The sequence below is a fragment of the Salmo salar genome, chromosome 09 (genome assembly GCF_965601325.2).
Source record: "Salmo salar chromosome 09, fSalSal1, whole genome shotgun sequence".
NCBI lineage: Eukaryota > Metazoa > Chordata > Actinopteri > Salmoniformes > Salmonidae > Salmo > Salmo salar.
In genome coordinates this window covers 10,617,450-10,632,278 of record NC_138299.1, presented here as the reverse complement: position 1 = coordinate 10,632,278, position 14,829 = coordinate 10,617,450, and the positions used below count along the sequence as shown (strand labels likewise).

General features: G+C 44.5%; 1 protein-coding gene across 1 annotated transcript; it reads right to left on the bottom strand.

The window, feature by feature from the left end:
- Window positions 1-11,680: 11,680 nt before the first annotated feature.
- impg1b (interphotoreceptor matrix proteoglycan 1b) lies at window positions 11,681-13,625 on the bottom strand. The gene is made up of 3 exons (XM_014210170.3): window positions 13,436-13,625; window positions 12,629-13,357; window positions 11,681-12,504 (listed from the first exon to the last, which is right to left on the bottom strand). The coding sequence occupies exons 1-3, from the start codon at window positions 13,503-13,505 to the stop codon at window positions 11,876-11,878; spliced, it is 1,428 nt and encodes a 475-aa protein (XP_014065645.3). The 5' UTR covers window positions 13,506-13,625; the 3' UTR covers window positions 11,681-11,875.
- Window positions 13,626-14,829: the final 1,204 nt, after the last annotated feature.

Sequence of the window (14,829 nt, the reverse complement as noted above, 5' to 3'; positions counted from 1 at the left end):
AGAATATGTGGACAACTACAAATTCCTACAATAGGTGTCTGGTTAGACTGTAAACTCTCCTTCCAGACTCACATCAAACATCTCCAATCCAAAGGTAAATCTAGAATCAGCTTCCTATTTCGCAACAAAGCATCCTTCACTCATGCTGCCAAACATACCCTCGTAAAACTGACCATCCTACCGATCCTCGACTTCGACGATGTCATTTACAAAATAGCCTCCAATACCCTACTCAATAAATTGGATGCAGTCTATCACAGTGCCATCCATTTTGTCACCAAAGCCCCATATACTACCCACCACTGCGACCTGTACGCTCTCGTTGGCTGGCCCTCGCTTCATACTCGTCGCCAAACCCACTGGCTCCAGGTCATCTACAAGACCCTGCTAGGTAAAGTCCCCCCTTATCTCAGCTCGCTGGTCACCATAGCAGCACCCACCTGTAGCACGCGCTCCAGCAGGTATATCTCACTGGTCACCCCCAAAGCCAATTCCTCCTTCGGCCGCCTCTCCTTCCAGTTCTCTGCTGCCAATGACTGGAACGAACTACAAACATCTCTGAAACTGGAAACACTTATCTCCCTCACTAGCTCACTAGCTGTCAGAGCAGCTCACAGATTACTGCACCTGTACATAGCCCATCTATAATGTAGCCCAAACAACTCCCTCTTCCCCTACTGTATTTATTTATTTTGCTCCTTTGCACCCCATTATTTCTATTTCTACTTTGCACTTTCTTCCACTGCAAATCTACCATTCCAGTGTTTTACTTGCTATATTGTATTTACTTCGCCACCAAGGCCTTTTTTTTGCCTTTACCTCCCTTATCTCACCTCATTTGCTCACATTGTATATAGACTTATTTTTCTACTGTATTATTGACTGTATGTTTATTTTACTCCATGTGTAACTCTGTGTTGTTGTATGTGTCAAACTGCTTTGCTTTATCTTGGCCAGGTCGCAATTGTAAATGAGAACTTGTTCTCAACTTGCCTACCTGGTTAAATAAAGGTGAAATAAAATAAAATAAATAAATGTCCAATCAATTACATTTACCACAGGTTGACTCCAATCAAGTTGTAGAAACATCTCAAGGATGATCAATGGACACAAGATGCACCTGAGCTCAATTTTGAGTCTCATAGCAAAGGTTCTGAATGCTTATGTATTTTTAATACATTTGCAAAAAGTTCTAAAAACATGTTTTTGCTTTGTCATTACGGGGTATTGTGTGTAGATTGATTAGGGGACAACATATACAGTACCAGTCAAAATTTTGGACACAGCTACTCATTGAAAGGTTTTTCTTTATTTTTACTATTTTCTACACTGCTTGAAATCAGGCCTTCATGGACAAATTGCTGCAAAGAAACCACTACTAAAGGACACCAATGAGAAGAAGACTTGCTTTGGCCAAGAAACACGAGCAATGGACATTAGACCGATGGAAATATGTTTTCCAACTCATCCCAAACCATTTCAATTGGGTTGAGGTTGGGTGATTTTGGAGGCCAGGCCATCTGATGCAGCACTCCATCACTCTCCTTCTTGGTCAAATAGCCCTTACATAGCCTCAAGGTGTGTTGGGTCATTGTCCTTTTGAAAAATAAATGATAGTCCCACTAAGCCCAAACCAAAAGGATCGCGTATTGCTGCAGAATGCTGTGGTGTGTGCCTTAAGTGTGCCTTGAATTCTAAATAAATCACAGACAGTGTCACCAGCAAAGCACCCCCACACCATCACACCTCTTCCTCCATGCTTCACGGTGGGAACCACACATGCAGAGATCATCCGTACCCCCTACTCTGCGTCTCACAAAGGCATAGCGTTTTGACTCAGGACAGACTCAGGACAGAACTAAGGACAGATTTCTACCGGTCTAATTTCCATTGCTCATGTTTCTTGGCCCAAGCAAGTCTGTCTATTCTTCTTATTGGTGGAGGTTCTTATTATAGAGGTTTCTTTGCAGCAATTTGACTACGCAGGCCTGATTCACGCAGTCTCCTCTGAACAGTTGACGTTGAGATGTGTCTGTTACTTGAACTCTGTGATGCATTTATTTGGGCTGCAATTTCTGAGGCGGGTAAATCTAATGAACTTATCCTCTGCAGCAGAGGTAACTCTGGGTCTTCCTTTCCTGTGGCGGTCCTCATGAGAGCCTGTTTCATCATAGTGCTTGATGTTTTTTGTGACTGCACTTGAAGAAACTTTCAGAGTTCTTGAGATCTTCTGCATTGACTGACCTTCATGTCTTAAAGTAATGATGGACTGCCGTTTGTCTTTGCTTATTTGAGCTGTTCTTGCCACAATATGAACTTGGTCTTTTACCAAATAGGGCTATATTCTGTATACTACCCCTACCTTGTCACAACACAACTGATTGTCTCAAACACACTAAAGAAGGAAAGAAATTCCACAAATGAACTTTTAACAAGGCACACTTTTTAATTGAAATGCATTCCAGGTGACTACCTCATGAAGCTGGTTGAGAGAATGCAAGAGTGTGCAAAGCTGTCATCAAGGCAGAGGGTGGCTACTTTGAAGAATCTCAAATATAAAATATGTTTTGATTTGTTTAACACTGTTTTGGTTACTACATGATTCCATGTGTTATTTCATAGTTTTATGTCTTCACTTTTATTCTACAAACCCTTGAATGAGTAGGTATGTCCAAAATGTTGACTTGTACTAATAATGGTGTATATAGACATTATGGACAGTATATAAATAGAAAAGGTGTGTAAAGCAGTAGTTATATACGGATGAGCCATGACTGCAATACAGTACACTCAGTATACAAAACATTAAGAACACCCGCACTTTCCTTGACATATAGACTGATCAGATGAATCCAGGTAAAGGATATGATCCCTTATTTATGTCACTTGTTAAATCCACTTCAATCAGTGTAAATAAAGGGGAGGAGACAGGTTAATGAAAGATTTTTAAGCCTTCAGACAAATGAGACAAGGACTGTGTATGAGTGCCATTCAGAGGGTGAATGGGCAAGACACATTGTTTTTGTCCCTTTCAATGGGGTATGGTAGTAGGTGCCAGGCGCACTGGTTTGTGTGAAGAACTGCAACGCTGCTGGGTTTTTGACGTCAAACAGTTTCCCGTGTGTATCCAGAATGGTCCAGCACCCAAAGGGCATCCAGCCAACTTGACACAACTGTGGAAAGCATTGGAGTCAACATGGGCCATCATCCCTATAGAACACTTTCAACACCTTGTAGAGTCCATGCCCAAATGAATTGAGGCTGTTCTGAGGGCAATATCAGGAAGGTGCTCCTATTGTTTGGTATACTCAGTGTACATCCAAAGTTAAAGGCTGACGACTTTACATAACACGAAGTTAAGGCACTTCTGCGGAATCCAAGTATATTTCCCACTGTCAAACTAAATACAAACATCAACAGATACTACTTTCACTGATGTATATCAATGAGTGCAAGTTGGAAGAATCCAAAGATTCAATTGGTATGAATTCAGATCTCTAAAAGGGAGCAGCTTTTAACTTTCATGGGCTTAAGTGATTATAGTTTGTACTAGGCAGGGCTGTCCAACATAGCAATGGTAGTGCTGACTTGGCAGACGTATACAGTGTGACGACGTACCAATTCATTACAACCTACTTGTATTGGGACAAAAGCTCGCTCCCTAAGCACTTGTTCTCTCTTGTGCACTTGAACCAATTGTATTACCCATGCCATTAGCTGTAATCCTGCCCATATCCTCAAAAGATGTACCTGAAATCTCATACATGCATGTTCGTGCACACTAAAACACACACAATTGACTGATGTTGAAATAAGCGGATTGAGACTACTAAAAAGAGAACTCATGTAGAACATGTGTGGTGCTTGTGCTAACCAGAATTACCTAAAGCCTCTTACTCAGTTAGATACCCCCTGAGGCAAACATTGTCTATAGTACTGGGACCCCTGATTCAGACCACCCAGGGCTGTCCACATACAGTTAGCTATAAGGGAGTTTAGCAAAGCTCACTCCCATCATGGAACAAAAGATGGAGACTTCCCTGCTTTTGCAATATCAGGCACTTATTCAGTTCATCAAACCATAGGCACAATTCATTCACTACTAGAGGCCTACTCACACGTATGCACCCATACTGTAAGAAGCCAACATGTGAAAATAATACCCTCCTTGACCACAGTGCCTCTTTCAAATGTATGTAGCAAGCTAAAGCAAGCATGCATACTAGTCAGAATGTATTACAAACATTGTGATGCATATAAATTGAGAATAAAAAGCAAAAGAGCACAAGATTAGAAATTATTCCAAGCAAACTTCTAAGCTTTCAACAATAGTTGGATGCTCCTAAAAACCAATTCCAGCAAATATTTGGTTCGGTCACTGTTTTTAAACATTTTAAAGCTGAACTCCACAGCGATGAAACTGCCACGTCCGTTTGTGATATTACAACAACAAAGACGTTACTTCAAACAACGAACACAGTTTTTTCCCTCGGACATCACTGCACATCATTGCATGCGAGATAGAAAAGCAGAGTTTGTACTACGATTTTTTTTACCACGATGCTAGATGTGTCAAGTGTCAATGTGCAGCGGGTAGGACGGAGTCAGGCGCAGGACACAGAACTGAGTAAAAAACGTACTTTACTCGAAAATAAACCAACAAAATAATTCCACGCAGGGAAAATACTCCAGCTCACAGCAATAGCGAACACTTAACAAAGAACAAACACGCACAAAACCATGTGGGAACCAGAGGGTTAAATAGGGAATAAATAATAATGTATTGGAAACCAGGTGTGTACAATAAAGACAAAACAAATGGACAATGAAACGTAGATCGGTGGCGGCTAGAAAGCCGGTGACGTCGACCGCCGCCCGAACAAGGAGAGGCACCAACTTCGGCGGAAGTCGTGACAGGATGCTAATTTCCTCTAAACCAAAACAAAAACAAATGGACCTGCGACGGCCAGTGACGCTGTTTCGCCGATCACTGATCTCAGCTTTAAGATAAACAGGATACTAATATCAACATTTTATCGCGTGTTCTGGCATAAGTGAAAAGAAATAGTGTCTTGCATACACACTACCCATATTGCCATTGCGCTGTGACTCAGTTGGTAGAGCATGGTGTTTGCAACGTCAGCATGGTGTGTGCAACGCCAGTGTTGTGGGTTCGATTCCCATGGGAGGCCAGTACAAAAAACAAAAAAAAATGCATAAAATGAAATGTATGTATTCACTACTGTAAGTCGCTCTGGATAAGAGCGTCTGCTAAATGACTAAAATATAAGTGTAAAAGAAATTACAATGAACAGTTTCTTTTGTACCTGAAACGGCCATTCCTAACTTCCTTTACCTAATAAAACTTTGGCAAATCTTAGTGGACAGACCTAAAGATTGTATACACATCCTAAAACATGGTTCATTAATGAACAAACCTCTTTGCCATGAGTTAACTCTTAGCACCAATGAGACCCTGAAAAACCAAAACTTGAGCAGAATGCACAGGATTAAAACAAATACACTTTGTCAATGTCTTAGACAAAACAAACAACATAGAAGACAAAATAAGGGAAATACACAGATGAACAATCAGCTAAGAAATCGTGATTTAGTAATCAATCTTTAGACTATAATCTTTCAACCTTTTAACTTCGGTGATTGATATCAATCACACCATTGACAAGTCATGGTTGTAGAGACTATTTGGTAAGTGCAACTTACAGGCAAGTGTTAGTCAAAGAAAGCAAATAGTAGGTTGTAATTATTTTTTTAGATTTTAGAAGCTACTGTTGAAGTCGAAGTTTACATACACCTTAGACAAAAATATTTAAACAATTCCTGACATTTAATCCTAGTAAAAATTCCCTGTTTTAGGTCAGTTTGGATCACCACTTCATTTTAAGAATGTGAAATGTCAGAATAATAGTAGAGATAATGATTTATTTCAGCTTTTATTTCTTTCATCACATTCCCAGTGGGTCAGAAGTTTACATACACTCAATTAGTATTTGGTAGCATTGCCTTTAAATTATTTAACTTGGCTCAAACGTTTCGGGTAGCCTTCCACAAGCTTCCCACAATAAGTTGGGTGAATTCTGGCTCATTCCTCCTGACAGAGCTGGTGAAACTGAGTCAGGTTTGTAGGCCTCCTTGTTCGCACACACTTTTTCAGTTCTGCCCATAAATTGTCTGTAGGATTGAGGTCAGGGCTTTGTGATGGCCACTCCAATACCTTGACTTTCTTGTCCTTAAGCCATTTTGCCAGAACTTTGGAAGTATGCTTGGGATCATTGTCCATTTGGAAGACGCATTTGCGACCTTTAACTTCCTGACTGATGTCTTGAGATGTTGCTTCAATATATCCACATAATTTTCCTACCTCATGATGCCATCTATTTTGTGAAGTGCACCAGTCCTTCCTGCAGCAAAGCACCCCCTCAACATGATGCTGCCACCCCCGTGCTTCATGGTTAGGATGGTGTTCTTCGGCTTGCAAGCCTCCACCTTTTCATTCCAAACATAACGATGGTCATTATGGCCAAACAGTTTTATTTTTGTTTCATCAGACCAGAGGACATTTCTCCAAAAACTACGATCTTTGTCCCCATGTGCAGTTGCAAACTACAGTCTGGCTTTTCTTATGGCGGTTTTGGAGCAGTGGCTTCTTCCTTGCTGAGCGGCCTTTCAGGTTATGTCGATATAGGACTCGTTTTGCTGTGGATATAGATAATTTTGTACCTGTTTCCTCCAGCATCTTCACAAGGTCCTTTGCTGTTGTTCTGTTGTTGTTCTGCCTATCAGAAGCTTCTAAAGCCATGACATCATTTTCTGGAATTTTCCAAGCTGTTTAAAGGCACAGTCAACTTAGTGTATGTAAACTTCTGACCCACTGGAATTGTGATACAGTGAGTTATAAGTGAAATAATCTGTCTGTAAACAATTGTTGGAAAAATGTGTTGTGTCATGCACAAAGTAGATGTCCTAACCGACTTGCCAAAACTATAGTTTGTTAACAAGAAATTTGTGGAGTGTTGAAAAACGAGTTTTAATGACTCCAACCTAAGTGTATGTAAACTTCCGACTTCAACTGTATGTACAGAAAATATAGAAAATAAATGGGTCATGCTCTCTCTGAGGCTTGGAAGATGTAGTTCCAATATGGAAATACCGATATTGAAGCTAACATCCTCTGTCTTCCAGTACCCGATTATTGGCTCCAGGATTTGGCGAGCGTCTGGGCTCAGAGAAATGGTTCTAAGTAAAACAAAATGTAGCCAGTTTTTATATGGACAGGACTTCTGATGAACTGTGAGAACTCTCCACCAATGCATTAAGATATAGCACCAGTGAGGTTAAAGCTAACCGTATGCGTCCCAGTCTAAACAGTTTGGACATATATTATGACAGCGTTTTGGTGTTTGGCAGGATTTTGGGGGGCTGTTTGAGCACACCCTATTTTTTCTTGAGACAAGCCGAAGTTTGGTAGCTGAAGATTAACAATCGGTAATCGGCCTTTTTGGACACCGATTATGGCCGATTACATTGCCATCCATGAGGAAACTGTGTGGCAGGCTGACCACGTGTTACGCGAGTGCAGCGTCAAAAGGACCTTGTGGCTGCAATGAGCCAAGGTAAGTTGCTAGCTGCATTACACTTATCTTATAAAAAACATTCTATCTTCACAATCACTAGTTAACTACACATGGTTGATGATTTTACTAGGTTAATTAGCTTGTCCTGCGTTGCATATAATCAATGCAGTGCCTGTTAACTTATCATCAAATCACAGCCTAATTCAACTTCGCCAAATGGGTGACCAGAGGAGGGTGACGTGTGGACCCAATAGATCACCCGGTCACGGACAGCAGACGGAACATACAGACGCCCAGTGGGACACTGGAGGGGAGTGGGCTCTGCACGTAGCGCCTGCTCAATGTCCGGGGGTGGGATCCATGGGCCGCTCCTCTGTGTCATACAGCCGGGAGAGTGCGTCTGCCTTCACAATCTGGGAACCTGGTCTGTAAGAAAGGGTAAAAAGAAAACGGGTGAAAAACATGGCCCACGTTGCCTGGCGAGGTTTCAGTCTCCTCGCTGCCCGGATGTACTCCAGATTGCGGTGGTCAGTCCAGATGAGAAAAGGGTGTTTAGCCCCCTCAAGCCAATGCCTTCACGCCTTCAAGGCCTTGAGGACAGCCAACAGCTCCCGGTCCCCCACATCATAGTTTCGCTCCGTCGGGCTGAGCTTCCTCGAGAAGAAGACACAGGGGCGGAGCTTCGGTGGCGTACCCAAGCGCTGAGAGAGCACGGCTCCTATTCCAGCCTCGGACGCGTCCACCTCCACTATGAATGCCAAAGAGGGATCTGGATGGGCCAGCATGGGAGCCAAGGTAAACAGATCCCTCAGGTGACCAAAAGCCCTGTCCGCCTCAGCCGACCACTCTAAACGTACCGGTCCCCCCTTCAGCAGTGAGGTAATGGGAGCCGCTACCTGACAAAAACCCCGGATAAACCTCCGGTAGAAATTGGCAAACCCTAGAAACTGCTGCACCTCCTTTACCGTGGTGGGAGTCGGCCAATTACGCACGGCTGAAATGCGGTCACTCTCCATCTCCACCCCTGAGGTGGAAATGCGGTACCCTAGGAAGGAGACGGACTGTTGGAAGAACAGGCATTTCTCAGCCTTGACGTACAGGTCATGCTCCAACAATCGACCCAGCACCCTGCGTACCAGGGACACATGCTCGACGCGTGTAGCGGAATATATCAGAATGTCATCAATATACACCACTACACCCTGCCCGTGCAGGCCACTGAAAATCTCGTCTACAAAGGCTTGGAAGACTGATGGAGCATTCACCAACCCGTACGGCATGACGAGGTACTCATAATGCCCTGAGGTCGTACTGAACGCCGTCTTCCGCTCGTCTCCCTCCCGGATACGCACCAGGTTGTAAGCGCTCCTGAGATCCAGTTGGGTGAAGAAGCGCGCCCCGTGCATTGACTCAATCGCAGAGGCGATAAGAGGTAGCGGGTAACTGTACCTCACAGTGATCTGATTTAGGCCTCGACAGTCAATACATGGGCGCAGACCTCCCTCCTTCTTCTTCACAAAAAAGAAACTCAAGGAGGCGGGTGAAGTGGAGGACCGAATGTACCCCTGATGCAGGGATTCAGAGACATATTCAATAGCCACCGTCTCCGCCTGTGACAGGGGGTACACGTGACTCCTGGGAAGTGCGGCGTCTACCAGGAGATTTATCGCACAATCTCCCCGTCGATGGGGTGGTAATTGAGTCGCCTTCTTTTTGGAGAAGGCGAGAGCCAAATCGGCATACTCGGGGAGAATGCGCACGGTGGAGACCTGGTCTGGACTTTCCACTTTAGTAGCACCAACGGAAACCCCTAAACACCTCCGCGAGCACTCTCGTGACCACCCCATGAGAGCCCTCCATTGCCATGAAACAGTGGGGTCATGACAAGCTAACCAGGGTAGGCCTAGCACCACAGGAAACGCAGGAGAGTCAATGAGAAAGACTGATTCTCTCCGTGTGACCCCCCTGCATAACCATGCCCAGAGTAGCGGTGGCCTCCCTAATCAACCCTGACCCTGATGGTCGACTGTCTAAGGCATGAACTGGGAAGGGCATAGCCACTGGAACGATGGGGATCCCTAAACTATGGGCGAATGATCTGTCTATGATCTGCTGAGAATGCGAGGAAAACTCAGGAAAAGTAACAAACAAAAACATGTGTGCAACAGAGGGCTCTGGGTGAGAATGGTGGCTTCTCACCTGGGGTGATGCCAGAGTGCCCTGCCTGCGGCCTCGACACCCAGAGGAACCAATCCGACACCGACCAGCAGTGTGACCTCTGCGGCCACAGATGGTGCAAGAGACGGAACCTCCTCCGGTCTCCCTGAGCGCAGCACCTCCCAGCTCCATGGGCACCGGAGCGGTGGTGCTGGGGGATGGAGCCGACAGACCCCCGTCTGGACGTCCGCGGGTGGCCAGCAGGTTATCCAGCCGAATGGACAGGTCCACCAGCTGGTCGAAGGTGCGGGTGGTGTCCCTGCAGGCCAACTCCCGACGGACGTCCTCGTGCAAACTGCAGCGATCGTGGTTGATCACGGCCCTGTCGTTCCATCCCGCGCCGGCGGCCAGGGTCCGAAAGTCCATAGCGAACTCCTGGGTGCTCCTCGTCCTCTGCCTCAGATGAAAGAGACGTTCACCCGTCGCTCTACCCTCGGGCGGGTGGTCAAATCCTCGAAATGGTCCACTCCAGGGCCTTCCCCAAGAGGCATGAGATGAGGGCGGACACCTCTTCACGGCCCGAAGGAGCCGGGTGGACGGTTGCTAGGTAAAGGTCCAGCTGTAACAGGAAACCCTGGCAGCGTACAGCCGTCCCGTCATACTCCCTGGGAAGTGCGAGACGAATGCCACTGGAACCAGGTGTGGAGAGGGTGAGTAGTGGAGACCCCTGTGGTGCTGGGGGAGACGCTGGAGGGACTCTCTGTCTCTCCCAGTGGTCCATCGTCTGGACGACGCGGTCCATGGCGACGACACGGTCCATGGCGGCGCCGAGGCGGTGGATAATCGCCGTGTGCTCCCGGACGTGCTCCTCAACCCCTATACCCGGGGTACCTGCTCCTGCTGACTCCATCTTAGAGGTGTGTAATTCTGTCAAGGTGTGGGTGTAGCTGGTGCATTGGAAGTCAGGCGCAGGAGAGCAGAGATGAGTGGACAAGGCACTTTACTGAGGCAATATAAGAATAGAACGCAACTGCATCACAATAACAAATGCCCTCAGAACAAGTGAGGCAGCACAATGTACAAAAATAACAAAGTACAAAGTACAGGCTGTCAAAAGCACGGGTGTAACAATATAACCCGGCGCAAACCAGCCGGAAGAGTGCCAACCTGACAAAAAACAATTACACACACAGACATGGGGGGAACAGAGGGTTAAATACATGACAAGTAATGAGGGCAATGTAAACTAGGTGTGTGGGAAAACAAGACAAAACAAATGGAAAATGAAAGGTGGATCGGCGATGGCTAGAAGACCGGTGACGTCGACCGCCGAACGCCGCCCGAACAAGGAGAGGAACCGACTTCGACGGAAGTCGTGACACAAACAGCACTTTACTGCGTTTGCAAGCAGCTCTTAGCAATGCTTGAGGCACAGCGCTATTTATGACTCGAAGCCTATCAACTCCCGAGATTAGGCTGGCAATACTAAAGTGCCTATAAGAACATCCAATAGTCAAAGGTATATGAAATACAAATGGTATAGAGAGAAATAGTCGAAGCGTCACAATTGCTATAATAACTACAACCTAAAACTTCTTAACTGGGAATATTGAAGAACTGGGAATATTGAATCACAAGCTTTCATATGTTCTCATGTTCTGAGCGAGATACTTAAACGTTATCTTTTTTACATGGCACATATTGCACTTTTACTTTCTTCTCCAACACTGTGTTTTTGCATTATTTAAACCAAATTGAACATGTTTCATTATTTATTTGAGACTAATTAGATTTTATTTATGTATTATATTAAGGTAAAATAAAAGGGTTCATTGCTCATTCAGTATTGTTGTAATTGTCATTACAAATATATCTAAAAATCGGCCGATTAATCGGCATCTGATTTTATTTTGGTATTGGCATTGAAAAATCATAATCGGTTGACCTCTAATGCAGACGCCTTAAGGCTTACAGTATATCACTTGTCTACGTTAAAAAATAGCCTCTTGTCACTTGGGGCTACTCAAATCTTTAGTTCTTACTGAGGTGTCACTTCAAACCACATCCAACCATTACCTACTGCACAATTAGATTATCAAACAGTTTGAAAGAAGAGTTTGGAGCTAAAAATACAGGTATGACAACAAGGCATGCAGAAACATAATATCGAGCACAAAATTGTATCTACCTACCAGCTCAAGAAAAGTATTCTCCAATGACCTGTACTCAGGAGAGCTCTTGTTGGACAGGTCCTCGGAAAACATCATGTTAGTGACTCGCAAACTAAAGAAAACCACCATCTCTTTGTCCTTTTCAGTAGTGGCCATTAAAGGGGTGCTCATGTGTCTGAGTCCGTGGGCTGCAGTGGACTCAAATGGACCTTTCAATCCACTGCCAAACTCATCCAGCGTATCGGCGGCTTCTGTACCGTCCGTTTGTACCTTTTCTACATCCTCCTGCATGTCAGAGTCATCAGTAGAGATATCCACGGCCGTCTCAAGTGGTTCCTGTTCTCGGGTGGTGTCCCCTCCTTCTGAAGGTCCATGGGCTATAGGGGGAAAAGATGCCGAGGGGATTTCCTCAGGCTCTGCTTGGATGATGTCATCCTCCGATGAAGGCACGGTTTGTGATTTTGTAGCAGTGGTGAATGTTCCGATGGATGCAGGTTCTACTTCTAGAGATGCTGTAGTGGTGATCATTAGATTTTCTCTGTCCAGTTGCTCCTCTAAAGCCGCCTCAGTAGTTGTGGGTCCTTTTAAAGAAAATCAAAAATATCAGAAAATGACATTCAAATCCATTTCAGTCAAAAAGATTGAAATTAAAATCAAAAAATGCTCCCAGAAATGTTGTCACTCGTGTTATAAGAGGAATGTTACCTTCATCTTCCTCAGGTTCAACAGTTGGGAGGGTTTCCTCATCTACAACATCTTTCTCAGGAGGAAAGGGAGTAATCAATTTTGTGGTAGGCTGTTTCATAACAGACGTTCTTGTAACTGGTGGCCAAACCCAAAGGTAGACTTCTGTCGCATCCACAGTTTCCTCTACATCAAGTGTCTCCTCAGTGGCAGGCTGTTCCGTAATGGCCGCCATTGTTGTTACTGGTGGCCAAACCCAAAGGTAGTCTTCTTCTGTCACATCCACAGTCTCCTCTATATCAAGTGTCTCCTCTGTGGCATCCTCTGCAGGCTTCATGTTAATTGTCTCCTCAGAGGCATCCACAGTTTCCTCTACCTCAATCATCTCCTCTGTAACATCCACTGGAGGCTCCTCTATGCCAAGTGCCTCATCTGTAGGCTCTTCATCAACTGTCTCATCTCTAGCATCCACTACAGTCTCCTCTACTGCTTCTACTGAGGGAGGACCCTCACTAATATCCGCGGGGGGTGTATCTGGGGCTGAGGCAGTGGTAGCCTCAGCAGGAAGAACAATAACTGAGTCAATGAAAGGGACAATGGTGTATTCCTCAGGCATGTCTGTAAAAGCCTCAAGATAGTCCTCTCCGACAGCAACAGTTGTGAAAAAACCTTCAGTGTGCCCGACACCCTCCTCTGGCAAGGTTACCAAGGTTGTCGCTTCCAACTCCTCTCTTAGAGAAACAGTGGGATCTGAAGGGGGAAAATGAAAAGTTAGCATTCTCCTCAATGATTATATCCCAACTGACCTGAGCTTTAAATGAAGCTTACCAGGTTCAAAACTGAGTGTATGTATTTCCACAGGCAGGGACGTCTCTCCGCTTAAGGCCTTGGAAACCATATCTTTCAGTCTGTGTCCATTTGTGTAAACAACTGTCCTTGTTCTTGTGCCTGGTTCTATAGTGGAAACAGATTCTTCTTCATGGTCTTCTCCATTAGTCTCAAACACCACAGCATAGCGGACTGACACATCATCAGATCTGTCAACAAAGCAGAGCTTATATTGGAGAAATAGTGTCTTTCTCGCATTATTTCCTATCTTAGCATTTTAGCAGATATAGCAAAGACCAAATTTTGAAATACCTCTGGCTAATATAACACTGCTTTGTTTTTCCTTTGCTAATGACATATACAGTACACTCTCTGAGCAGTGATGATATGACTAATGGTGCCTGTTAAATTAAATTAAAGAGTTGGCTCACTTCTTAGTACTTTCACATTTCCTTGAACAACCTACCGAAATTCCACCAACCGAAATCCCAAAACACGAAGATTTTTAAACCCAGGAAGTTTGTCAAAAACGTGAACCATCTGTGGAAAAGAGAGACATTGATGGTTATGTATAGCATTCTCTCTGGGGCAGTAATCACTCTAAACAAAATAACATCACGCAACTGGAAACGATGTAGCCAACACAAATAAGTGGCCTGCAGTATAATGTACACTGAGTGTACAAAACATTAAGAACACCTTCCTAATATTGAGTTGCACCCCCCTTTTGCTCTCAGAAAAGCCTAAATTCGTAGGAGCATGGACGACAAGGTGTCAAAAGCGTTCCACAGGGATGCTGGCCCATGTTGACTCCAATGCTTCCCACAGTTGTGTCAAGTTGGCTGGATATCCTTTGGGTGGTGGACCATTCTTCACACACACGGGAAATTGTTGAGTGTGAAAAACTCAGCAGCATTGCAGTTCTTGATGCACTCAAACTGTTGTGCCTGGCACCTACTAACTTACCCCGTTCAAATGCAATTAAATATTTTCTCTTGCCCATTCACTCTATGAATGGCACACATAAAAATCTTTCTTTAACCTGTCTCCTCCCCTTCATCTACACTGATTGAAGTGGATTTAACAAGTGACATCAATAAGGGATCATAGCTTTTACCTGGATTCACCTGGTCAGTCTATGTCATGGAAAGAGCAGGTGTTCCTAATGTTTTGTACACTCAGTATAGATTTGTCACTGTAGAATCCTCTAAGTGCTGTCAAGCTTCTTTATCCGGAAGGGGTGCATTTTCTCTAGGAATCATTCATGAGGTTTACACACTTTATCTTTCTGCGGTAACAAATCCAATGCAGTCTTTTGATGTTGCCCAATACATTGCTGGCTTTACCCTTTGTCTACCTTTTATCAAAAGCTCCTTTAAAGCACAAGCTCATTT